Genomic DNA, 25,970 nt, shown 5'->3' on the forward strand with positions numbered 1-25,970 from the left:
AATTGTGAAAGCCCCAAATGGCCTCTAGATGGAGCTGTTTTTATTATGTGGCCTGGTACGTGTGTTGCCCATAGACTGTATCAAAGCCCATCTACGGAAAGCCGTTCCACTCCCTATTAAGCCCCATTGTATCTACTTTGGTTGCAGTTCCACCAGAGTTCCACTGGGGGTGATCACGGTCCAGTGCAAAATGAATGGGACCCTATGGAGCTAGACGGCTAAATTTGTCTCTTTCGCCTGATTGTCGTTGAGAAATCTCAGATTTGATTGTAGTTTTTGCAAGTTCAACATGGATTATAGGTCAAAAGTTGAATGAACGAGTACTTATGCCCTTTCGATTTGTTACAGGTTGAGTCGTTGTTGCCCATAACACGCTAGCATTCTGCTAATGAATGCTGATTGGTCAGTGAAGGACTGATTACGATCGGAGATCCCGCTTGACGACATCCGAAGCAGAACCAGAATGCCAGAGTGAATATTTCGGCGTGGTCTTTAAAACATTAACAAACCTCTTTCTAGCACGTGTATTGACAGGGAGAGTCTAACCTGTCAGCTGTGTTGTCGATGCCTCGAGAGAAAAAAGGAAGCGACTCAGAGCTTGCCGTAAAGCAGAATCTCTGGCCGTATATGTGTATGACGTCATTGACATTTTAAAAGGCATTTTAGAACAAAAAAGCCACTTTAAAAAAATCTAACACCCAGCAGTGTGTATTTTCTTAGCCTCCCCTTTCAGATGCAACATTCAAATTACTAGACAAAAAATGATATCCTGAGAAAAGTGGATTTTGAGGGGTATAGCTCCATAGAGTCCCATTCATTCTGCACTGGCCTGTGAGCGCCCCCTATTTGGAACTCTGGTGGAACTGCAACCAGTTCAGAAGCCGGAAGTAACGAGAGAGTGGAACTTCTTCCCATATTAGAAATTCTTTGACTGTATATAAGAGGTGTTGCCTGAAAGGCTCAGCTGAGGGCGATAAAAACCTACGGAACGATTTGTTCTGTTTTGTTGGTACGGCTTCTTCTGTGACGCACCCTGGAACTTAGTGACGTCGCAGGACAACAAAGATGGCAGGAATAGGAGGAAGCAACTACTGGGAAGGTAAGGGAGTAAAATTAGACTCAATTTAAGAAAACGGAATGTGAAGCGACATCTAATACAGCATCCATAATGTCTGAAATAATTTTGCCAGTGTCACTTTCGGCGCGTTTGGCTCATATCTATGGTTTAAACACATAGCTAGCTAACATTACGTGTCTCTACGACTGACGTTAGCTCCTAACAAGCTAGCGAACACTATGTACATTATCGTTATTCTTTAGGCTCTTAAATCTGTGTCGCCCCTCTAAAAGGTTTATCAACTAACGTTACACATTTAAAGATCGTTGTAACGTTAACAGATGTTACATCCATTAGATGGCAATTAGCTAGTAGAAAGTTGTTTTCTTATTTTTCCCTCGTTCAGGTCACTCCAAAGTAATAACGTTGCCATTGTCAGCTAAGTCTTAAAATGTTAAGTGTTAAAATGTTTTCTTTGTGTGGGCCCCTGTTACAGATCTGCGAAAGCAGGCCAGACAGTTGGAGAATGAACTCGACCTGAAGTTGGTCTCCTTCAGTAAACTGTGCACCAGCTACAGCAGCTCCAGGGATGGACGTCGAGGAGACACGTAAGATCCGTCTCACCTGCAGAGTTCACAACCGCCTAAAGCAAAGGTCTCAGTCACACAGGCACGGGATGTTTAGAAGTAGTTAGGCAACTGTAGCTTAACTGGAGACTACAGAGGACCTGGATATGTGGGTGGAGGCTTGCCAGCACAGCAAAGTGTTGGCTGCAGGAAGGAAGTGTCTATGAACAATACATTGAATTGAATCAACTCCAAGGGTGCAATAGTACAATATTCTAGGAGGGAGGCAGTGAAGAAGACGTCCCTATACTGGAGATTTTAATACTATACAGTCTATGATTGTAACGCTACCTTTTGTTTCTTTTGGTAATCAAGCCACTATTGAAGTATGAAACTTTGAGATCTAGCACACCTTTAAATTGTGATTCTTGAAAATAATTTGGCTAGAAACAGTCATCTGTACATACGATTCTTTGTTGCCAAGTGGTGCTGGTTTGTTGCCCCAAGTAACAATCATTGGACAATTCTACTGGTGCATCTGTACATAGGACGTTCACTAAACCATCACCAGCTAAGAAACCCATAAACTACCCATGTAATTTAATCTAAAACATGTCAACCACACTTAAGATCTGTGTATGGAGGGAGTAGTGTTATGTTTCCCAGAGGAATGCCTTAGGTTTTGCTTGCTTTAGTTGCTTTGTGAGTAATTTCTAATTCAACATTTATTTTCATTTGGACGCACATTCATTTAATTTGCTAAAAATGGTTGAACCCAAGTGCACAAAACTCTTCACACAAGCATTATTCCTTTTAATATTACGTTTTTGTGCTAAACTTAACATTTCATTTTGTCAGTGTATCATTTAATTAGTGAAAAAACTCAAATCAATATCAGTATATTTTGACAACCTTTAAAAAAAAAAAAAAATGATTTGCTTTTCCTCCTCAAGGTCAGACACCACCCCGCTGCTAAACAACTCTACCCAAGACAGGATGTTTGACACCATGTCAGTGGAGATTGAACAGCTGCTGGCCAAAGTAAGTAAATTCTCATGGGCCAGTGGCCCGTGAAAGGCCAGCCAAAAGACTGTAATAAGAACAGCACTGGATTTATGCCAAGCGTCTTGTCTTTCATCAAGGAAAGATCAGACTGCAGGCTCCACTTCTTCACATAGTTTGCATTAGACCCTAGAGGGCTTTAATATATCTGACTCAGTTCAACCCAAAATGTAAGACACATCATTTCATTCCTTATGGGGCAGTCCAAAGACAGACTCCCCAAACAACAGGAGATCATAACAAAAGAATATAATGTAACAGTACATATTTAAAGTTAATGACTCAAAGATGTAAGTCAAAAACAACAACTACATAATGATAGTAATATTATGCAATTCCGATCTCAACAGGGTACAATGCATTTATCCCTATGATGTGTTGTATCATTTGGCTTTTTGGCATTACTAAAGACATCCCTTTGATAGAAAGTGTACATCCTCGAATTGACACATGTTGTACAGTACAGTATGTGTGTTACTATTGTGTGGGTCTTTACCTTATCTGCTGATTTCGTTTCCCTGATGTCTTTTACGTCCATCTGTCAATCCATCTATTTTCCATCTCTCTGTCAGCTGACTGCAGTGAATGACAAAATGGCGGAGTACACCAACACCCCAGGTACAGCTTCTCTTAATGCTGCGCTCATGCACACGCTCCAGAGACACCGAGACATCCTACAGGTTTGCCATCTCCTTCTTCCCAATTAGTTTTCCTTTATTCATCTTGCTCATCTATGTTCTATACTCTTTATGTATTCTACGTTACAGGTTTTGTTTTCTGTAAAACGCTCTAGAAATGAACTTTACTAAATTCACTGCATTTACACTACACAACAATTTTCTGAAGCACTCACTGTTTTCAGTTTGTCCTTTTTGGTGTTCACTGTTTGTTCTTCTTTACACCCCTTATTCATTTTCACATTGATTTTTTTTGTTCTGCGCAGGATTACACTCATGAATTCCACAAAACCAAAGGCAACTTCTTGGCCATCCGGGAAAGGGAAGACCTGCTCGGGTCAGTCAGGAAAGACATTGAGTAAGTACCCAGTCACACCACCTTATGATTCATTTATTCATGCATGTGCATGTGTTCACATTTATGGGAATATGGACTCTGTAGTTTATTATTCACACTTGTAGAAATACAATTTAAATGTACATAACTATTGATAATTCATTAAATGTATTGACTGATGAAGGGGTGCAGTAAATGGGTGGTCAACACAGCCTACACACATATTGTTTCGCTCACAGGAAACTGTTCATGGTATTGCACACAAAACAAATAATATTGTCATATGATAAATTGCTTGTGTTTGATTGTAGTGGCTGTGGAAGAATAAAAACTGCCGAGCATTATTCACAGTGCTTCCGTGTTGTAGACCTTATTCCTTAGAGGGATAGTTGAACCTTGACTTCCACTTGGCACACTCTTGAAAAATGCTGGCCATTACAACCTAAGCAGATTCATGGCCTCTTTGGCCTTGTATTGAGAAAGTGTGTCCTCTGCTCAAATTGCCTCAGTAGTGAGTGAGTGTATTGAAATGAGATGGAGGCTCCCCCAGACCATGACTTGTTTTTTTTTTTTTTTTTTTTTTTTTTTTGGTAATAGCTTATTGATCTGTAAGACACAGCATTGAGCATACAGTGAGCACTGCAGGATTCCAATTGATCCCTTTCCATCCATCTAGTATGCAGATACAGTAGTCTGCCTCATACACGTTCCACAGGCCTCACAGTCACTTTATATCATAACACTTTCTCATCAGCTCTCACATTAACCCATTTAAAGGTGTGTCTAGTTCCTAATAGGTTTTCAGTCCTTGTATGACTAAATAATTAGATTTCTTCAATTCTCATTGGTCTTTTTTTTACCGGTAAAATGTTTTATCAGTGTAATCGTAGACTAACTTGTATACATTGGATTTGGGGGATGTATATAACGCTATCAGCAGTTGTACTGGATTTTTTCTATAGGGAATGCAGAAGCGCTTGGCTCGCTACTTAATGCAAGAGACTGCTGCTGCTGTTTGTATGATTTTTATAGTAAAAAAGGTCCCATTAATAGCAAGGTTAAGGAATGATGATGATGATGTTGACAGAGTTGAGGAGGAACACAGAACTTTTCCCCCTCAACAGATTTCTTTTTTTTTAATTTTAATTTATTTATAAGGACAATGTACATTAATCAGCATTTCTGTAAATGTCCCAGTGTTAGCCAGTCAGAACATTTTCAACTTTAGTCCTTGGGCGAGATGTTTTGAGACCAGAGCAACAAGAAGCAGTGAGACATTAGTACATTAACACATCAACAGTATCCACATTCAGTACATGTAGCCATGCAAGCAACAAAACACAGACAAGCAACACTGAATATAGCCATTCTCTTGAAACATGCAAATATACACATAAATACATAAATGAACAAAGTATAATTGTTTGTTGTGATAGTACATTGTCTCTTATTTCACAAGTAATTGCACTCTTTAAGTTAACTTATTTCTAAATCTACTTGTATCAATGCACCACCAAGCCTTCATTATCTAGTGATAATTTGAAGTCACAGTGCACGTTAGCAATTACATTTTAACTGTACTGTCCCATGAGGTCAACACTACATGCAACAGACATGCAACAGTTCCCTCAATCTTCTCATTAAATCACACTACTAAGGAGTGCCACTGACCCTACTAATAGGCGTACTGCTGATGAATCTAATGCATAGAAATGAGCCAGTCTTGTTGACCCATTGCTCAGCCTAACGATGACTAATGTGCCCTGGGGCTGCTAATGAGGGAACTGTCTTGAGGATATAGGTAGGGGAATTACAGCTGCCGCTGTTGTGGCACCGTACAATATAAGATGTCAAGTCATGCTTTACATGAGACAATTTCTTTAGCTCCCTAGTGACCTTTGCTGGACAATGGAAAAGTGATAAGGTAGGACTTGAGAATATATGAAAGCAGTCAATCGTGGACAGCTGGAAGGCTAGCTTATTATTTTTCAAGACTTGATCTGTTGAACTGCCTTAACTGTAATGCAGCTTGTGAGGAATAACAAAACTGTGAGCTAACTGGACATCACTAACACACTTTTCATCTGATCTGTTCGGAGGTGCGTACAGAGAAAATCAGTGACCACGGTTTTACTCAGTTGTGTTGTCTGCAACAGTAAAACATTGCAGTGAGAAAACTACAAACTTCAAATATGAAATGTATTATCTCTCCGTCACAGAAGGAGGGCCCAATATTTTATGACCTTGTGATTTGTATCAAACAATCTGAGATTGTTTTGTTCTTGGCTTGAGCAACCCAGTTTAGAACTTGCATTATAACAACAGCATAATGTTGTTGTGTCAGTAGTCATAGTTTTACATTTTTTTAACGTAATATATTGCAGTTTTAAGTTGTGTTTAGAAAGCAAAATGTAAAAGTCAGTTTGAAAATGTGTCGGCTTTCATGCCATTGATAGAGTCTTGTCTGTTTCTGCTGCAGCTGAGCCTTTTGTCCTTTTTGTCAGGTAGAGGGCAGTAGAGATCTTGGGCCATGAGTTGACCTGGCCAGGACGCTGTTAACTGTTTTATGCGTACTGAGGTTGTTTACACTGCACACGCAAAAAAAATCCATACTGATTAAAATAAATAGCGCATTTATTTCATTTAATTTATGCAAGCACAATAAATGAGCAATATGACATATTGTCAAAAACTGTGTCAATATCTTTCTGCATGCTTGCAGACTCTGTCAGAAAAACAGATTCTCACATACACGCACGCACACAGCTGTATTCATAACAGTAGAATGGAGCAGACCTAACGCTCCATCTTCTTCTGCTTTGATTCTAAATGTCAGCAACAACAATGACAGCTTGCCTGTGATTTACATTGGTGCCCTTTTAAAAAGCCTTGCTGAAGTGATGAAGCTGGCTGTCAGTACAGGCAATTCTAGCCCCACAAAGGCATCAGCTCTGCTGCTGGGGCGGTCAGCTTGGACTGAAGGCAGCCACTGTGGAGTGTGCTGTGTGTGCGCACACTGAATATAGTATTTCCATTCAACAGCTTTGGATGGTGCACTGGGGATGAATTAGGCACATTTGTTCTGGGTGGGGTAGGATGTTTATGGTATATGCATGTGCATTCTCTCATGCTTTACAGTCCCCCCTCCTCCCCCTGCTCTTTATCTCATTGCCCAATAGGAGGGTGGGGCTGTGTTAAATGACCAGAAACCTAGGAGAGCACTGGGAGTCAGCTGTTCAGGGATGCTGATAACTAGAGCTGCATCAAGCAAAAGAGAATGGGTGTGATGTGTTTGCGACCCATCCATTATACTGCTTTGCTACCAGATAGCTTAGTAATAGAGCACACCACTTAATTTCTACTCCTTTATTAACCTGAGATTGTATGGTGCTGTCAGTATGTGCATGGAATTAGTGGGCTCTTACATAGATAATTTCTAAAATAGTAAAAGCATTGTATGCTGTTCTAGACTTCCACCCACTCTGAACCATTGTCAAGGAGGAGGTCAGGCCAAGCAGCACCTTGGGCCTTTTCCCACTGCCCAGTAGGGTGTTTTTTAGCTGTGTTAAGGCATGCAGAGCTGTGATTTTAGGCATTTCCATTGCTGCTTTATAACAGGGGAGAACCAGGCTGGCTTGCTTTATGCCCCTGCTTGGGAACAGGATGGCCATCTCTGCCCTTCCATGTAGTGTTATTGCAATAAACTTATTGGCTCAACATACGTGGTCATGCAGGTGACCAGAGAGAAGAAGAACATGATCTTTGCTCAGCTCAGCTCAATATGGTAGATACCATTAACAGTTCTTTTTCTGATCTGCTCTAGTACAACCAAACTGGTGCTGTATTTGCTGTGTTAAGTTACTGCTAATGCAAACCGAATATATCCTGCTGCTATTTGCTTTACAATGAAAGCTTTCCATTGGTGAACCACAAGAGGGCTTTTACTCTAAAGCAATACATGCAGTGTGATTGGCGCCGACTGCTATTTGATAAAAAATTGGTTCTACACAGCAGTTAAGCCAGTGCTTTTTGTCGGTGGATCAGTTTAAATTTGGCAATGAATAGGAAAAGAAAAAGTAGCTAGTTAGATAAAGAGCTGTAGGCCACATGTTTGCCATTTGTGTGAACCAGCACACGTCCACCACACCATAAAGGTAAGCAACGCCTTTTACCATGCCAATAGGTCCCTAATGTTCACTGGGACGGGCGACTTAAAAGAGTGACAGATAGTCGCCTCACTTTTTAAAACAAATAAGCAAACCATTTTCACCCTTTCGTCTTTTGACTGTGTATGAGGAAAAGAAAAGGTAAAAACTAAATGGGTTGCCACTCAGATAGCCCTTTCTCTGAGCGACTGATTCCTGACGCCCGCTGATCTGAGCAGACAAGAATCATTAGTGCCAAACATACTGCAAAAGCTACAGCTGAAGGTCAGGCTTAAGTCTGTCGACTGTCAGTTCATTGTCAGCTTGGTCTGTTAGGACTCTAAGAGGTGTCCCAGGTTTGGTTGTGAGGTCTGGATCATTTTTGACTTGGAGGACATAACTTTGCAATGACACTCACGTTTTTTGAATGTTGTGTCACATTACACAAATAGCAAATATTGTTGACCTTATTCCAAGTGACAGTGTTGTGTTTACTAGTGTATCTGCATTCCCTTTTCAGGACATACAAGAGTGGCTCCGGGGTCAACAACAGAAGAACAGAGCTGTTTCTAAAGGAGCATGAGCATCTGAGAAAGTAAGTTCCCATCACCTTTCTTTGCCGTATTTGAAGAATTTGAAGTAATCAGGAATCCAACTTTTTAATTCACTCAGCAGTTGAAAGTAGAATATAGCTGCCATTTTTCGTGAGCTGTACAGCCTTTCCTGGCGAACAATAGCTTCAGCTTCCCAGAAATCGGAGTCGGGATAACTCATCTTGAGGGTTCAGCACAGCTATTTGGAATAACACTGGAAATCATTGCTGTTACTGATGCTTGCTTTGTTAAGCTCTGGCACTCCTTGGCACTTTATCTCTTGATGCTTTTACTCTCTAGCAGATTGGAAGCTACTTTTTCATGATGTCGCATTCATTAATCTAGAGTTTCTTGTATACTTCAGGATAGAGAAAATGTAAATCGGATTTGAGTGCTTTCCTGGCTAGTGGAGACAAAAAAAAATGTTTGTGCTTTACTTAATGCCCCGTTGAAGAAAATATAGGCAGAGACAGGTTTAGATTTACTTGTAGGGGGGATTTACTTTACTTTCTTGTCTTGCTACGTGATGCTGAGTAAGCTTATCCAACACGTTTTCTACTACATAATTTAGCATTTTAAATCGTAAAACGTTAGGCATACTTTTTATACTGACACAGTAGGTCAAAGCTGCCAGTAACCTTATTAGTGTCCTACTATTATTTGGCTGACACTCCAGAACTGCAGAACTGCATGAGGTAGCAAAGTTTGTGAAATCTGTATGTGCGTACCTGTGTGTGCGGAGTGTAAAAGTTACCCTCCCTGTGTGAAAAGTGAAATTGGAAGTCAGCAGGGCACACATGCACACATTCAAACAAAACATAAATATAACACAGAAGAGCTTTTAATATTGCCCAGGCTTGAGGATCCCATCTGATAATTTGAACATAGCAAATATAAAGCAGTCTGATTGATAGTCTGTGTGGCTAAATGTTTTTCTCTTTCAACCTCTTAAGGAATAATGTCTCAATTATTCCCCATTAAAGACCTCATAATTCATTTAAAACAGGTTGTACCTGCTATGACAGGGCATGGCTAATGTTTGTTTTTCAATTTATGAAATGAAAAGGGGTTTATAGAGTGACTCATATACAGGGGGGGAACTCAACAACATAACACCTTTCAAATGCAATGCAGTAATAAGAAAACAAATAATATAATTCAATGACATGGCAGTTTTTGAAAACAAGATTTTTCTTGAACACTAATGTGGTTTTGCATTGTTCTACAAACCCTACCGCCAAATTTCCTCTACTATATATGCAAGGAAATACTGATCTGCATTTAAAATACCAACATTTATTTAACCCAGTTAAATACCACTTTAGCTTTAACTCTTGTTCCTATAATAGCTGCTATGCTTTGTGGCAGTGACATAACAAGGGATCTGTAGTGCACGGTGATAAAAATCTGACAATGCAGAAATCTGTGTATTTGGCCATTGCTGATGGATGGATGCAATCCAAAAGGTATTACATGGGACTCATTTTTGGGGGATTTGGTCGCAACATTATTATAACTCAAAGTTCCGTGAGGGATTGCTAGTTAATTATTGGCTGACAAATCTTGTTGTAGCATAACAGTTACACTTTCAACACCGTAAGTCTATCACTGTGTTGGTGCCGTTACCGAGATTCACCAATTCAACCTTTTTCTTGTCATCGGCTGTTCAGTGTACACATTTTACAGTAAATTTGAGAAAAAGAGAACACTGGTCGCATCAGTACTCTGCATCGACAGATACCCTGAGTTGAGATTCAGGACTGCAAGTACAGAGGTTTCCAAGAGAGTGATGTATGTGCAGAATGCTACCACTTCTAGATTAGGTGAATGTATTTATGAAGTTTAATTGCAGAAGCATAATTAGTGTAGCTCCACAGGGATTTTCAAGAGTCGCATAGACACTCCAACATTACTTAATATGACACTACGAGAAAAGACCCAAGTGAACGTCTTAATGGATTCATGTAATGAAGCATAGAGAGTTATTATTCCTGTCCTTTCACTGAGGGAGTGGCCCTGAAAAATCAGTCATACGGTTACTTGTATCTGCTGTGTACCTTGTATTTTGCCTTGAGAGAAGAAAGGAAGATAAGACCCTGTCTCCCTCTTTCCAAATTGAATACTGATGATGAAATAATCTCAGCAACGCAGCCACCTGCATTCCCAGCAGTCGAGTTCTTGTGCCAATCCAGCACAATTGATCAGGATATCCATAATGAAATTATCTTATTAAACCGCAACCCATGTTATAGGGCTTCCCCAGACCATTGACAAAGATGGGAGGGGAAGGCGGAGATTGGATGAGGATCGAGTTACGCTCGTTGATCGTATTAGAGCCATAAAACAGGAAAGAGGGCCTTAAGAGAAAAGGACTAAAATGTGTTAGTGGCCAGAGAAATGGTCAGAATTATCACTAGAGGAAAGGCATAGATATTAAATAAAGATGAGAGATTAGAATTCTTTCTTCTTCTTTTTCAATGCTTCCTGTCCGTCATGTTAACTTGTGTGATCCGTTTGTATCTGGAAAGATTTTTTTTTTAAATGTAATATTCACACTGTGAAGTGTCTGTGGAGTCATTTTGCAGCTAAGCTTGTGTTGAAACCCTGTTTTTTGGCCTCTGCTTTTTACTCGAGGCAAGTGAGCCACCATGAGGATTCAAATGTTCTGTCTCTACAATGTTTTTATGGTAGATGATGTAATGTATGATCAATATAAATTTGCACAAAGTGAGTGTGTGTTTGAGTCTATAAAATATTGGCAAGTGATGGTACCACCATTGCCAAACTGATCAGCTAAGACTACTCTATCACTTCCCAAAGAAAAGAAAAGTCCCTTCCAGTTAATCTACACATTTCTGCTCTGGGTGGAGTGCTTACCAGCCTGCATTCATTCTCAGCAGAACCTAATAAGACAGATATGCCCAGATTAATTAAGTTTTTTAAATTTAGTTTTGGCTGCTAGTGATGATCCTTGTATAGTTCCTCATCAGTAAGACGTGTTCATACATCATGTTTGAAAAGCTGTCGTGGCAGGAGACACCGGTAAATAAGAGTGACACTTTAAGTGCTTTCAGACAGAGAGCGGCTGCCGCCCGTCAAGGTTGGCAGCGGCAGCAAGGTGAGGGAGGGCTCTCGTTAATGCACACAGCTATTTGGCTCTGCATTCAGTGGTTTAACTTTTTCAAATAGCATCCGCAGCTTGCTGTGGAACCAACCATTGCTACAACAGAAACTACAATATGGTGAGATAATACTAAGTGAATAGCAGCAGCCTGTGCGTGTACACGCTGGTAGGATCTGTGGTGTTTTTAGTGTTGGCCACAACTTTAACTTGATGCTTTTAAGTTATTAGAGCTACTATAAGTGCTGTTGATATTTCTGTCGTTTTCGTGGAGTTCGCCTTATTATCGCTGTCTTTTTCTCCATCCTTGTATATCTGGTTTTCCATTTTCTCTGCCATAAAGGTAACTGTTCATGAATAAACTAGAGGGAGGGAGGGGCAGGTCCATTAAAAGTTCATATAGGAAATGCTCTTATGGTAGTGGTCACGAGAGTCTGAGAAGGACTTCCTGTCAAACAGATTATTTTTGACAGCAATGGTGTCTGTGTGAAGTGAGGCAAAATGTACACCTCACTTACACCTCACTTTGACACCTTTGCTTTAATTTGATGGAGTGTGTTTGCTGTGGGTCTGCTTAGACCCTGTTACTTGCTTGCAAGTCTAGTTTCCAATGACTTTCTATGCAATCATGCATCATCTCACAGTCCAAAAACCAAATTACAAATTATACACACCTTTGGAAACAATGCTTTTCAGCTCTGTGTTAAGTTCTTAAATAAAATGTAAAAGCAAATCTCCTGGACAATTTCTGTTTTCTCTCATAGCAATCCTCATAAATGTTTCTCCTCTGCATGTGTGTTTTCCAAAAGTAAGGTGTATCAATCTTTATCAATCAATCAATTTATACAGTTTCTTTTTTTTAATGTTTTTCCAGAAACCTTTTTAATTCATTAGTTTTGATGAGACCATGACGATTTATTGCCCATCCAAAGAATTCAAATGCTCAATTGGATAGTAGCAAAAGACATTTATTGGGGTAACAATTTGGACTTTTACTTCCAGAACCCTGATGGCTAGTAGAACCCGACTCACTTCTCCAATCTGCCACACTTTCTTCAAGGTCTTGTTTTTGACAAAATGTGACTTATTGTTAGAACAATATTATTTGAAACTATATCGCTAAGTGCAGTGGAATGTGAAGCGATAAAAAAGACACAATTAACGGAATCCAAAAAGTATACTGTAGTTGTTTTTTTTTCTTGTTTTTTTTCTCCAAAATATTTAACTATTTAAATGCCACAGCGGCCACCTCCTACAGCCTCTTTCTTATTCTCTGTTTTTCTTAATTTCTCTATCTGTCTCTTCTTGTCCCCATGTTTGAGAATCCTGCTTTTAGTCTGCCTGGCCTGTTGCCTATCTTAAGAAGTTTGATCTGGGCCGCCAGTTCCCTGATATGCTAATGTTATCATTAGAGAAAAGCTCTGAGGATTCAGGATAAAGTGCTGGCCTGCTCTGTCTGGCTCACTAGAGAGATCCAAATCAGTTCAGAAGATTTAGAGGTTCAATCAGAGGTTAACCCAACAAAAATGTGAAGGTGTCTGGAGCATTTTGGATCAATTAATTTCTGCGCTGAGCTTTTTACTTGGTTATCAAGATAAGCTAAGAGTGTTGCTTTTGTGGAGTGCATCAACCATATTCATGTACTAGCTCATACATAACAGTCCATTATGATCTATCACAAGTGCATTTTCCTGTAAAGACATTATAAAGATTAAGATTATGTATCATTTATTACCACTTAGTTGCAAAATAATACGCCTTTTCTGTATTGATTCCAGTGGGTTTGAAGTGTTTTGCTGCTTGCTGGTATGCGCTGATTGTCTCTTTGTGCTTGCTGGTGGATTTACCCAAAGGCCTCTCATTGAACAATGTTCTCTCTCTGAGTAGCAAAATGTTCTACATCACCACAGCTTTTTCACTGCTCCAGTCTAATCACAATGTGTTGGGCCAGACCCTACCAGCTGAGCTGTTGACAATAGAAAGGAGGAATAGTTAGTAGCTGTTATTACTGACAATACGTAGCCATTTAATCCAACAGGCAAATATTAAAATTACATAAGCAATATATTCATGCAGGTTTTCAGATTTGTTTTCCTGCTACTTTTTGAAATGCATAATGGCAGGCATATAACCATTTTCAAAGGTGTGCTGAGTATGTAGCTCTGAGCTTTGATTTGTGAGCACTTTTCCTCTTTGCTAATGCAGTTTGCCTCCTGCAACTGTTGCCAAGATTTGCTAGACTGTTTCCTAAGCAAAGTAATTAATGTTTCACTTCACCTGGCTGATTGTATTAGTTGCCTTATATTGCTCTAAAAGCCAACCTGACAGAGCATTACTCTCAGAAGGTTGCTGTACAGCATTTCCTTTCAGAAAACCCCTCAATACTAGTCAAATACTTGATGAGTCAACAGAAAACAAATTGGTTATCATTTTGTTTATCTATTCATCTTTGAGTGGTACATGCTTAACACTGCCTATGCAGGTATCATATTTGCCACTGGTTGTTGTAGGTCTTAATGCAAACAAAAAATGGACACATGCGTGTGAGCAGTAAGCGGTCTGTACATTTCTATGTTTGTGTGTGTGTGTGTGAATGGTGAAACAGGGCAAGGAAGCATGCGGGTGAGAGTGGGTTGATACATCACACTGGGATAGGCAATTAGCTGGGAGCTAATGGGCGATGTAATTACTGCAGCCAAAACGCCACTGACCAGGAGAAACGGAAGGAACCCACTCAAAGCTTAAACCTCAGAAGGCCACATATACATAAACGTGATGGCACAATCAACCTCACAGCTGCAGCTTGATGATGGAGGGAACAAAGCATAAATCTTTTGCCCCATTTCATCTCTGCATATAAAAAATCTATATACCAAAGCTCACGTCCTCAGCTCGCAGCCACTCTCTCTTTTGCTCTTCAGCTCATGATTTACAATGTGAGCACTATTGGACGACTCAAGGTTCAGTTTTCTCTGTCAGTCATTTGTCTGTCCACTATCATGTTTTTTTGTTTTTTTTTTCATAATTTATGACTGGTGTCATGTGGCTTTCTATTTCAGACATACAGCCTTTTGTTAGGGTACTGGTAGATCTTATGTGCCTAATCAAATTAGCTTAATGGGTTTGTAAGATTTTAAAAATAACAGTCAGTTTTTTTTTTTTAAGACCACTGTGCTTTGCATCACAACTACCCATCCTTGCAGTATTCTTTGCTGCATCCACCTACTCCCACAATGCATTTGTGCCAACGTGCCTGCCATCCCTCATTCTGAATTATGTGCCAGTTATCTTCCCATGTAAATTATTCCATTTCAGTGTGACAAAGATAACTGATATATTACAAACTACTGCCAAGTAGCAGTTTGGTGCTTGTGTGCGGAGCTCTGATCCAAGACCACTGTCCAGCCCACACTGTGACTGTGCAGTGTCCCTTGCCAGACTGCTCTCATGAAGTGGTGTATGTATGACACGCCAATTGGTATGCCGTTATTGGTGTGTTTTGAAGACGCACACTCGCTTTTCAGCGTGTTTTGAAGACGCCGTTTGTCCTCCATTGACTTACATTACCTTGCATTTGCGTGTGAATTGACGCCGTAGCGAGTAGTATGAAAGGACGAAAATCCACGTAGGGAGGTTGGTCAGGGTGGAGGATTGGTAAAACACAGGACTTTCACCCAGGAGAGCGGGGAATCACGTCCCGCGTGTGATGTTTCCTTCGTTTTCCGCGTGTGTTGTTTCCTTACCACGTTTTTCATTTCCTAAACCCAATCCAGTTCTTCTTTTCCTAAACCCAATCCAGTTCTTCTTTTCCTAATCCCAACCGATTTTTCTTTTCTCCCGCGTGTGACGTTAAAACCAACCGTAGCCTCGCGATAACACACAGCCTCGCGATTTCTCGCCACGTGGCTTTAGAAAGTGGCATGTATGTTTACACTGTGATACAGCAGTAGATCTACACACGGATAGCTCAAAATGCGTACAGATAACACGCCACTTGGCTTTAGGGAAGTGGCGTGTATGTTTACGAGAAGTCATGATGCCACGTTGCCCTTGCAGTGTCCAATCTCATCGGCGACACTCTTGGGATTACAGCAATTAAACCCAACAATTAAACATTTACTGGTTGAGGTCAGTCCTGTATGGCCCGCCAGCAGAGAGAAGGACCCTAAAATTAGAGGTCATTAGCAGGACCAATCTCAAAGTGATTAAACCAATTTATAACCTACACAATGGTTTGTCCTCAGAGACCAGTTGATAGATACCTGACCACATAAGTGACCTGTACAAGGTCATGTTTGTGGCCCACACTCAAAGTTAGAGTTAGAGCCCCTTGATGGTAATGCTTGCGTTTTGCAGTTTTGATGCTATCGTTTTTGGTCTGCCTGAATGAGCTTTGCAGTGCTCCTTCTGTAATCATGAATCTTTTAAGATTATTAAGTCTTCCTTGAATTTATCATTTTGATAAACCCAATCTTTAAAACTCCTTTAAAGGCTGCCCAACATCTGTTAGATGAAAAAAAAAAAAACTGTTAGCTCAGCACATACTGTACTTGCCAACAATGCATGTGGACATGTAGAGCCACATGGCATGGTTTCCCCCTCATTTAAAAACAGCTGCAGGGCAGAGATAGAGTTTGTTACACAGAACCATCTGAGAAGCCGTCATTGGAAACTGTTTGGAAAAGGGGAGGCACTTTCAAAATATACCTGGCAGGTGATGAACCTGTCTATTACATCCGCCATTGTTGTTTTAAACAAACAGTCGTGGCCATCAAGCACACCTACACCACGTCCGAAGCTGCCAGTAGCTCCTCACTGGACGCTGATGGGTTTGGACACAAACGCATTACTTGAAGCCTGAGAAGATGGATTTTGGCGTGATATGTGATCCCGCAGTTCTCATGTGATCTTGGGATTATTTAACACGATTACTCATTGACTTTTGGAAAGATGTTGCAATTATTTAATTAAAAAAACTGTGAAAACACCTTAAACTGTGAAATTTCCCGTAATACCTTTTCCGTTTTTAACTTTTTTTTCCATTCAGAACAAAATAAGTGTGACAAAATAAGAGTTTACTTGCAAAACATAATGTGTGTTTTGTGGTGGTTAGAAGCCAAAATCGTAATCGTGAATACAATTTGATTAATTGCAAAGCCCTAGCATACACTAAGAACAGATGTACATGATCAGGACCAATTTAAGACAATGAACTGATTGTAACATTTAAGATACACCTTTTTCACTGAAGATATTAAAATATGTCACAGTAGGAAAAGCGCTTGTGTTAATAATGAAATGAATGAGGACTGAGGTCTATTTTACTGCTTCCGTTTCAGGGTCCTGGTATTGTGCATGCTGGTAAAATAATTCCCCTAAGGAGTGTGATCATCCGAAGCTGACATGGAATTATGGATCGTGCTGCTTTTAAGCACAAGCACTCTGATTGAGCATCAAACCAATTACTTGGGTTTAGGCATGAGATTAAACAGAATAAACGTTGAGATGGTCAAGTTAAGGTATCAAGAGAATATTTACGTAAAGGTTGGAGATGGTTGTGGTTTGGTAAAAGTTTGGTGCGGATTAAGGCAAGGTAGGAATCTTTGAGAGACCTTCCCACTCTTTCTGCAACTTTGGTTGAATCCATAAGGATGCTAAGAGCTTAACGCAAACCACATATGGAGCTGGACAATGAGGATGTGGAGTTGTTGAATGGATGTTGAACTATGAAATTCAATCCCTTCAGTTTTGTTGGTTTGGTTTACTTTAGTTCTCTGAAACATTATCCAAATTGATTCCAATTAGGGAATAAACCGCTGAGAGCATTGTTGTTTATCAGTAACCCGAGACACGAAACTGGTGTTACAGCATAAGAGATTTGTGTTTGTGTGTGCGCGCTTTTCAATATTCTCTGTAGGACACTCTTTGATGTAGTTACGCTGAAGCTCCAGGATCTCTAAGGTAAAATCCTCTCTGGGTCTACTTAGTCCAGACTCCCTGTCGTTGAGGGAATCATCCATGAGGAGAGAAGATGAACAAAATGAATTGCTTAACAGCCACACTATTTTGTGCAGAGGTTAAACAGAAATGAACTATAGTTAACTATATTATTCTAAGCAATTTTACTTGGGATTTGAATTTCACTGCCGTGGGGGCAGTGAAATTCAAATCCCAAGTAAAATTGCTTAATTTGTTCATAACATTCCATGTTTTGCTACCCTGCCTCATGTCAATACCTAATCACTGTCTTTATCTTTTCTTCCCACTCCCCTATCTTACACTTTGTCTATAGTTCGGACCGACTGATGGATGACACAATAAGGTAAGACCAGCTTTCTGTCCTCCACATATGGACATTTTGAACACACATTTTGTATTGTATTGTATTAGAAAAAGTATTGTATTAGAAAAGCTAAATGGAAACGGAAAAATGAGTTAAAACCTCCTCAATTGCGCAAAAAAACGTTTTTAGTCTCGCTCAAGGAGGTTTTTGCCTTTGTCGAAAAAGAGTTCATTCGCTAAATGCGATATGGAATGCCTTTTGATACACTGAAGTAGGGCTGGGCAATATATCGATATTATATCGACATCAATATTTGCATTTTTTTTTGCAACATTTCAAAAGTTCACTTCAAATTTGCTTGACAATTGAATGGAAACACAGCTGCTAACAGTGCAGGAAACCAAATGTCGTTGCTCAGATGTTTCTTACTGTAGTGCTCCTTAGGAGTTATAGCTGACTTCTTCCCCAAAGTTTTTATGTATATTGTTATGGACCTTGATTTTTTTAATAATAAACTTTTCAATGCAGTTGTTTGTACTGATGATTAAACTGGGGGGAGTTTCATGCACATCAAAGCCTTGGAAGTGCTCCAACTGCTGGTCACATAATATTGTGTGTGCATGAAATGAACAAGGCTGTCACGTGCCCAGAATAAGTCCTCCTACCGCCCTGATTTATAGTTAGAATCCATCTCTCACTAGTCCCTGCTCCTTTCCTTTCCTGCAGAACTGCCCAAATGACAAATATGTTGTTTAGGATTTACACTCCCTCCTTCCAGGAGTTGTTGTCTCTCATCTTCCTTGTTTGGTCCTTCTATTTTTTTTAAGATTATTTTTGGGGCATTTTCGGCTTTTATTTTGATAGGACAGATGAAGACATGAAAGGGGAGAGAGGGGCGAATGACATGCAGCAAAGGGCCGCAGGTCGGAGTCAAACCCGGGCCGCTGCGATGAGGACTAAACCTCTATATATGGGCGCCCACTCTACCAACTGTGCTATCCGGGCGCCCCCCTCCCTTTTCCATTTCCAGTCCTTGCCTCTCGTAAACTATGCTTACTCATGGACTGGCTTGGATAGCAATTGCTGGATTTTGTCTCTGAAATGGTGGATGATGCTGTGTATTTCTCCCCATGTGTTTCCTTCCTTTCCGTAATTTTCCCCATATAGCGTTATTTTTTTACAACCCTTGTCTAAGCTGCTGCCCACATTTTTTTTAGTCAACCTATACCATTGCATTTCCTCATCCTAATCCTCCAAAGGTTATTGTGGGAATTGTTAAATTGCTGCACAACTGAATTTATCGCACTCTGAAATTAATATAACTGAAATAAACTCAAGGGAACAAAATAAAGAGCATTACAGTTGTTGAGGTTGGATGTTGTGTAGATGGGTACAATCTGAAGTGCAGAAGTGAACATGCCAGTTTTGTTTAGTTAACTGTGCTGTGTCCGTGTGACTAGGTACTTTTCAAGTTGTTTTTCCAGATTATTATTTACAGATTTACAGACTACAGATGGGGTGATATCTGATATCATAGCTAAATGATGAATAATGTGGTCTAATCCATATATTTCTCTATCTGCATTTTGAATGTTAAAACAGTTAAAAGGTTTTCTTTGGACTTTCTTCTTGTTTTTGCTTTGTTAGGTGATATCAAAATGAAAAGCACCCAGTCAACTTTTCAAGTTTCCATTACTGTGGTATAGAGCCCGACCGATAAAGGATTTTTAAGGCCGATATCGATACAGATATTGGGTGATTTAAAATTCGATATTCCGATATATCGGCCGATATATATTTAAAAAAAAATAATCCAGAAACGCGTAACAAAACATAAACACATTTCCCTAACATTAGTTATTTGTAGTTATTTATGAGTCCTCGCTAAAATAATATGATAATGCAGTTTAAAAATAAACTTGTTTGTTTTATTGTCACAACAGAACAGGGGAACATCAAAATATATTAAAGTTCTGATAAATAAAATGTATAAAAATACAAACTTATTTACATAACATGGTTGAAGGGTGTTTCATCCGTTTTTATTTTATTTTTTAAATATTCATTTATCTGCCATTATAAATGCCGATACCGATAGTTTGGAAAATGCCTAATATCGGCCGATAATATCGGCCCGCCGATATATCGGTTGGGCTCTACTGTGTTAACCTCTTTGACAACTTGGACCCTGATTTTCATTTCCCTGTGGTGCATATCAGAACCAAAAAACAACATTGAAACAAATGCTGAAGTGTGCTTTTATACAGAAGTTAGAGGTTACTTCTGTGGAGTTTTTTTTAACTGAATGGGCCACGGTCTCAGGATAGAGGGGAGATAGTAAAGCCTTCTGAGGCAGATTTGTGATTTTGGGTTAAATAATTAAAATTGACTTTAACTTGACAGGTTAATCAACAACTTGAGAGCCCTCGTTAATCAACAACTTCAGACGCTGTGTGTGTGTGTGTGTGTGTGTGTGTGTGTGTGTGTGTGTGTGTGTGTGGGGAGGCTTGTTGTGTGTGTAGAGGCTTGTTGAGGTTGCTGGAGTCAGCAAAGTGTTTCTCCCTGACTGAGGCGAACATGATCCATGAAACACTGCTCCAGGCCAAGACTGCGGATTGTCAGGAGATGCCATGCACACACACACACACATTCTCTTTAGGCCTGCTGCTCCTCAGCTTTGCCAGCCAAGACTAAACAACCGTGGTGATTTCATTTACCTTGTTTTGACCTGCCTCCTATTGGGCTCTGTCACTCTGGGATGGGAGGAGTTTGTCCCCTGTGACCAGTGCTTACTTGTTGTCACCCTGCTGTTCAACAGTTACATAATGCCATTGTACCACCTGTATTTTGAGCATATTAACACTATACTTAAGGCAGTATTTTACCTTTGTGAGGTGGTTTTGAGGAGTTGATTTCTTTTACTCAAATGCTCTCACTGTGAAGGGCTCAAACGAGGGCGCGGTAGCTGCTATTGATTTTTGTGTGTAACAGATGCCACAGAGGACAAACATAGCGCCTGAAACTTTTTCTGCCAGCTACACTTTCCTGCACTGAAAGTTGCTGAGGCCAAAGTTATAGAGCAAGACAGCTAAAATATCACATCAATTCTATACCTTCCTTCTACAAGCCAAGTAAGGCTCACACACATCCTGTAGGCACCCACCTAAAGCTGAAGTAGAACGTGATAGGATGACTTATATTTTACCCAAGAATGATTCCCTTCCTTGTAGCATGGACGTGCCTTACGTTTGTAATCGTTAAACAGGAGAATATCAACATTTGCAAACTATGGTTCACAGTCCCATGTTCTTCTATATCTTATAATGTGTGCATGAATGTTTATTAGATAGTAATCAAATAGGTGACCACCTTTAACTTCTTTCAGTTAGCTAAATATCTGATTAAACACTTAGTTTGGATTCATTTGATTGACAGGTATGAACTTGCTGGAGTGAGTTGCAACTATTAAAAGTGATTAAATATACAACAAAGTTGATTTTAAATCAAATATCTGCAGAAATGTTTTTCTTCAGTTTAATTTTTTTTTTGTTTTGGCTGACAAAATAATTGTTTAGAAACGGTCTTTTCTTGCATCACACGTTTTCCTGCACCAAAAGCTTAAAACCTTGACTTAACCTAGATTTAGCTTTTAGATATGTTGCAGTTGTAGGGACTGAATTTAGATGAGGACGTCTTCTTTATTGTATTCCCAAAAGATATTTTAGGTGGTTCTGTTGTCCTCCTTGACAGTCTGCAGCTATAAACTGCACCACCTGTTATTACCTGTTAAACTGGATGCTCATTTCTCATATGTGGACTCACTTGCAGTCAAAGGTACTTTACAGTACTAATGAGTGCAACCACATGCAGCATATTGTCACTTCTCAACTAATTTCTCTCTCTTGTCTCTTTAGTATTGCTATGGCGACCAAGGAGAACATGACCTCCCAACGGGGCTTTCTGAAATCCATACAGAGCAGGGTCAACACGCTGGCCAGTATCCTTTATGCTTATAAGTGCATGGTTGTGTGTTTAGGGAAAGGAAAACAAAAAATTCAGGACGCAGTATATATAATGGAATATAATGCAGTAAGGCTCTCAGGCATTCTGTATTGCTTTCAAATATTTATTTTATCCCTGCTGAGTCAACACATGTATGTAGGTTTGATTTAGTCTTCTGTCCTCTTTTGTTTCTTTTGTTTGGGGAAGTAACCTCTTTAAAAGTGCATGTGGCACCTTTTCATATTAGTGATTCTTTAATTTATTTAGAATACATTTATAAACCCCTGAACTGGACAAGATTTCAGCTCATGTTCAAAACCTTATGCACATTCAAAACAAATCCCATACATCTGTGTTCACTGAGATTTTGAGAATAGTCGTAATAATTCAAGAAAAAAAATCCACCTGCCATATAGTCTGCTGTGCATTACAGAATTGCTCTGCTGTTATGGTAGTATCTCATTCAGACCGTCTGACAGACACAGAACCCTGTTTGGGACTCTCTCTCTCTGCGGCTGTGCGCGGCTCTTTATCGGACAATAAGCCACACAATAGTGAGCTTTATGCCTGAGCAGAAGTGTTTCCAGTCAGTTTGGAGCTTCCCCAAGCTTTTCAGTGGGAAGCGTCCTGGAATAGAGAACAGAGCAAAGCTGTCTCTGAGCGGAGGGGGGGACAGAGACAGCGACACAAAGCTGCTGGTCTTCTATTATTATATTATGACTTTATTCTCGACATCTCAGATGATAGGTTTTTCTAACAGTGGCCCTAATACTCGTAATAGTAGACGGACCAGAATTCCACCTTTTTGGTTTATCTTTTATTCTCTCACAAATTTCTTCTTCAAAATAAAAATACTCAGCTACTTTTATTTTATTCACTTTTATTGGGGGAGGGGGCAATGGAGAAAGCAGACAACACAATAGATTGGAAGCTGAAGGGTTCCCAGTATGAAATGACTACTGTTCCTTCAGAAATCAATGCTCACATATTGCTTTTCTGTGATGGGAAGTGGGTCTTTGTTATCAGGATTGATAAGGATGTACCCAGTAGGGGTTGGGTCATTTCCCCAAATTATCCTTTGATTTTGTAGAGGTCAAATAATGCAACAAGGTCTGTGTAAAGGGCTACAGTAGGTAGAGAAGAGGACTTTCACCTATCCACATTGTTAGTTTATGTCAACACTCCGCTTTACAATGACATTAATCAAGTCTTCAAACCAACCCGGATTTAAATTATTATTCATTAACAGAAATTGTTGTCTTCACCATTAGGAATTGATGATGCTAACATGTTTTGAGTCAGTCAGAACTTTGTAAAAGCTCTTCTGTAGTGGTTTTAGATCATAAAAAGACAAATAAAGATAAAGCATTTTTTTCTCATTTTATTTCTAACTGGGTTAAAAATTCAGCAGTTATTATTTTATTAGTTAATATTTGTGATCTTCCCTAACTTTTGACTCTCCTAGACCGTTTCCCAACCATCAACAATCTCATCCAGCGAATCAACCTGCGGAAGAGAAGGGACTCTCTCATCCTCGGCACAGTAATCGGAGTCTGCACCATTCTCCTCCTGCTCTATGCTTTTCACTGAGAGCCAGCCCTGGTGAAATCTTTAAAGGAGCAGGATTTATCTGTATCTTTGTAACACAGGAACCCAGGAGACTGAGCTTAGTGATTGGAGGACCCTGGAGGCTCCTGAGCAGAAGGACATTCAGTTGGTCCAGTTCTTGGAAAGGAACACATTTGGCCAACATGAACTACTGAACTTGTATTTAGCAGTGGGACAGATGGAGGGCTGCCAACAAGTAAATGGAGACCAAAAGTAAAAAAAATAAGACTTGATTTTAATCAATTATATTGATAACTCACTTGGTGAAAAGTGTGAAGAGACCTATGAGAATGTGTGATGCATAATTCTTTTTCACAGGTGGAAGGATTTTTAGTTGGATGGTCCTTTTTAATTGATAAGAGATACTTTATTGATCCCCAGGGGGAAAATGACATGTCTGAAAAGAGGTGGGATGGATAGTTAATTGTGGGCTGTAAAATGTGAATTAATAAATTATTAATATCAGTATGTACAACAATGTGTGTGACACTACTAGATACTGAACATTTAAAACATTTTATTTTTCAAATTATATGATGTGAACTCTACTGGAAATAGTACTTGGCCTTCTCATTTCTGAGCAAGTTTAGCTACCAGGATGCCTCAGCAGGGCTCGTTCTTCTGTATTTTCTACCTCTATCAGAGAGTCGACAGCGGAGAGAGAGAGAGAGCGAGATGGAGAATGGCATGAGGTCCCTGGCTGGACTCGAAAAATGGACGTTGTGGTTCATGGTTGGTGCTTTAACTAATCTGCTAGGCCACCAAGGTACTTTTGCGCTCACTGATTAAACATCTAGAGCTGAATTAATCAATGTGACAAATCAACAGAACATTAATCGGCAACCATTTTGACAATTTATTAATTGTTAAAGTAATTTTTCAAACAAACGGCCTCTAAAATCTGAAAATGTTCTGCCTTTCCTTCCCAAATACAGTTTAGTGAACATATTTAGGCTTTGGGACTGCTGGTTAGACAAAACAAACAAAATGGTGACCTGTTTCACTTTTTTAAAAATGTTTTCTGGCGCAGTTGATTAATTGATTGATCAACAAAAATGTAAGTTTATAAAAAGTGTAAGGTAAATGCAGCTGCACACATTTGTTTGTCTTTCTTAAAGTTTGGTCACTTATCCAAGAGGTTTCAACAGACTGTTGAGAGTTGTTGACATCACATGAAGTAATGGCAGCCGTGACAGAATTATCAGATTCATGTGAAATAAGCATTTTGGATCAAGTCTTTTTAAGGAGTGAAATGTCTTCAACACCAAACCAGCTACTTCGGTTGCTTTAAAGTGCACCAAGAAAAGTGGAAACATACTGCTTTGATGATCGGCTGTTGAAGGAGTTAACGCTTTTGCACATAGAGTGTGCCTGACAGAGCCCATGAACCTCTATTTGATTTCACTCCACCTGAAACACAAAGTGACATGTGCGTTTGAAGGTGGGAACCAAAGCATTCATCTGAGAAGGGTATGATTGCAGGCTGGGTTTGACCCATTAGATTAAAGTCTCACTTTGTTGCTGGGGGTGTAGAAAAGGCAGCTGTGTGAGAAACATCAATGTGTTTTTGTCTCACAGCTTTAGGCTCACTAAAATGGACTGAAGAGGATACATTTGGTGTCTTGTCCTTATTCCCTCTGTTTGATGCCTTTCGCACAAAGAACGACTGATAGTTAAGAAAACAGTAGCCAGACAGGCATTGCCATCTTCCCCTGAATAATCCTTTAGGAGGGACACCCTGTGCTGAAGTCTTAATTTGGTCCGGACATGTGTTCACTTTGTCAGTAAGACTGCAGAGGTGCTGATGCATTGAGCTCCTGAATATTTCAGCCACTCAAACTGAACGCCACCCAAGCAGAACTAAGCGCCAGATCCTCTCTCTGAGAAGGGTCACGCTACAGTAACTTCTGACAAGCACAAAGTCTGTTTATTCACAGCAGATGAAAGTAAGACAGAAGTCTGGTCGTCTGCTTAGAAACCAGACGGCTATTTTAAGCAGTTTTTTTTTTTGTTTTTTTTAACTGCATCATCAGGGATACTTGTCTGATGACACTATGGCTTCCATCACTTTTCTCTGCAGATGTTTATTGATGGGTGAAAAGGCTTTTTGAGTGTGAAGTTCAAGATAGGCATAGTTCTAGTTTTACATTATTTGGCAAATTAAAGAACACACTATTTGTATATGAAACATAGACTGTATAATATTAATGGACAGAGCATGTGTGATGTCACCCATTGGTTTGTAGAGATCTGCAATGAGTTGTTGAGTTTGCCGTTACGGGCATAGACAGTATATAAGAATGGACCAACAGATCCCGTTGCTCTGGACGGAGACCAGTGAAGGCCGTTAGAAGCACTTTTCCGGTGAGCGTCGAGCGTTACTGCGCAGCCTCCAACTGAGAGAGACGACGTAAATGTGACGTGAGCAACCTGTCTGAAAGTTGTAAGTCTTCTGGTAGCTGTGCCAAGAGAAATCTCAATCATTCCCAATCTTGCAGAGACGGAGAGTGTAGGTATAT

At 39.8% G+C, this 25,970-nt stretch overlaps 1 protein-coding gene across 1 annotated transcript; it reads left to right on the forward strand.

Moving 5' to 3' along the window:
* Positions 1 to 971: 971 nt before the first annotated feature.
* gosr1 (golgi SNAP receptor complex member 1) lies at positions 972 to 24,549 on the forward strand. Its single transcript, XM_031297301.1, has 9 exons — positions 972 to 1,099; positions 1,554 to 1,665; positions 2,577 to 2,664; positions 3,258 to 3,365; positions 3,629 to 3,720; positions 8,365 to 8,439; positions 17,851 to 17,880; positions 21,756 to 21,838; positions 23,309 to 24,549. The coding sequence occupies exons 1-9, from the start codon at positions 1,066 to 1,068 to the stop codon at positions 23,431 to 23,433; spliced, it is 747 nt and encodes a 248-aa protein (XP_031153161.1). The 5' UTR covers positions 972 to 1,065; the 3' UTR covers positions 23,434 to 24,549.
* Positions 24,550 to 25,970: the final 1,421 nt, after the last annotated feature.

Source organism: Sander lucioperca, chromosome 5, assembly GCF_008315115.2.
Source record: "Sander lucioperca isolate FBNREF2018 chromosome 5, SLUC_FBN_1.2, whole genome shotgun sequence".
NCBI lineage: Eukaryota > Metazoa > Chordata > Actinopteri > Perciformes > Percidae > Sander > Sander lucioperca.

Coding starts and splice junctions, on each gene's coding strand:
- gosr1 (XM_031297301.1), top strand. CDS start 1,066: ATGGCAGGAATAGGAGGAAGCAACTACTGGGAAG. Junction 1,666..2,576: donor GATGGACGTCGAGGAGACAC/GTAAGATCCGTC, acceptor TTCCTCCTCAAG/GTCAGACACCACCCCGCTGC. Junction 3,721..8,364: donor TCAGTCAGGAAAGACATTGA/GTAAGTACCCAG, acceptor TTCCCTTTTCAG/GACATACAAGAGTGGCTCCG.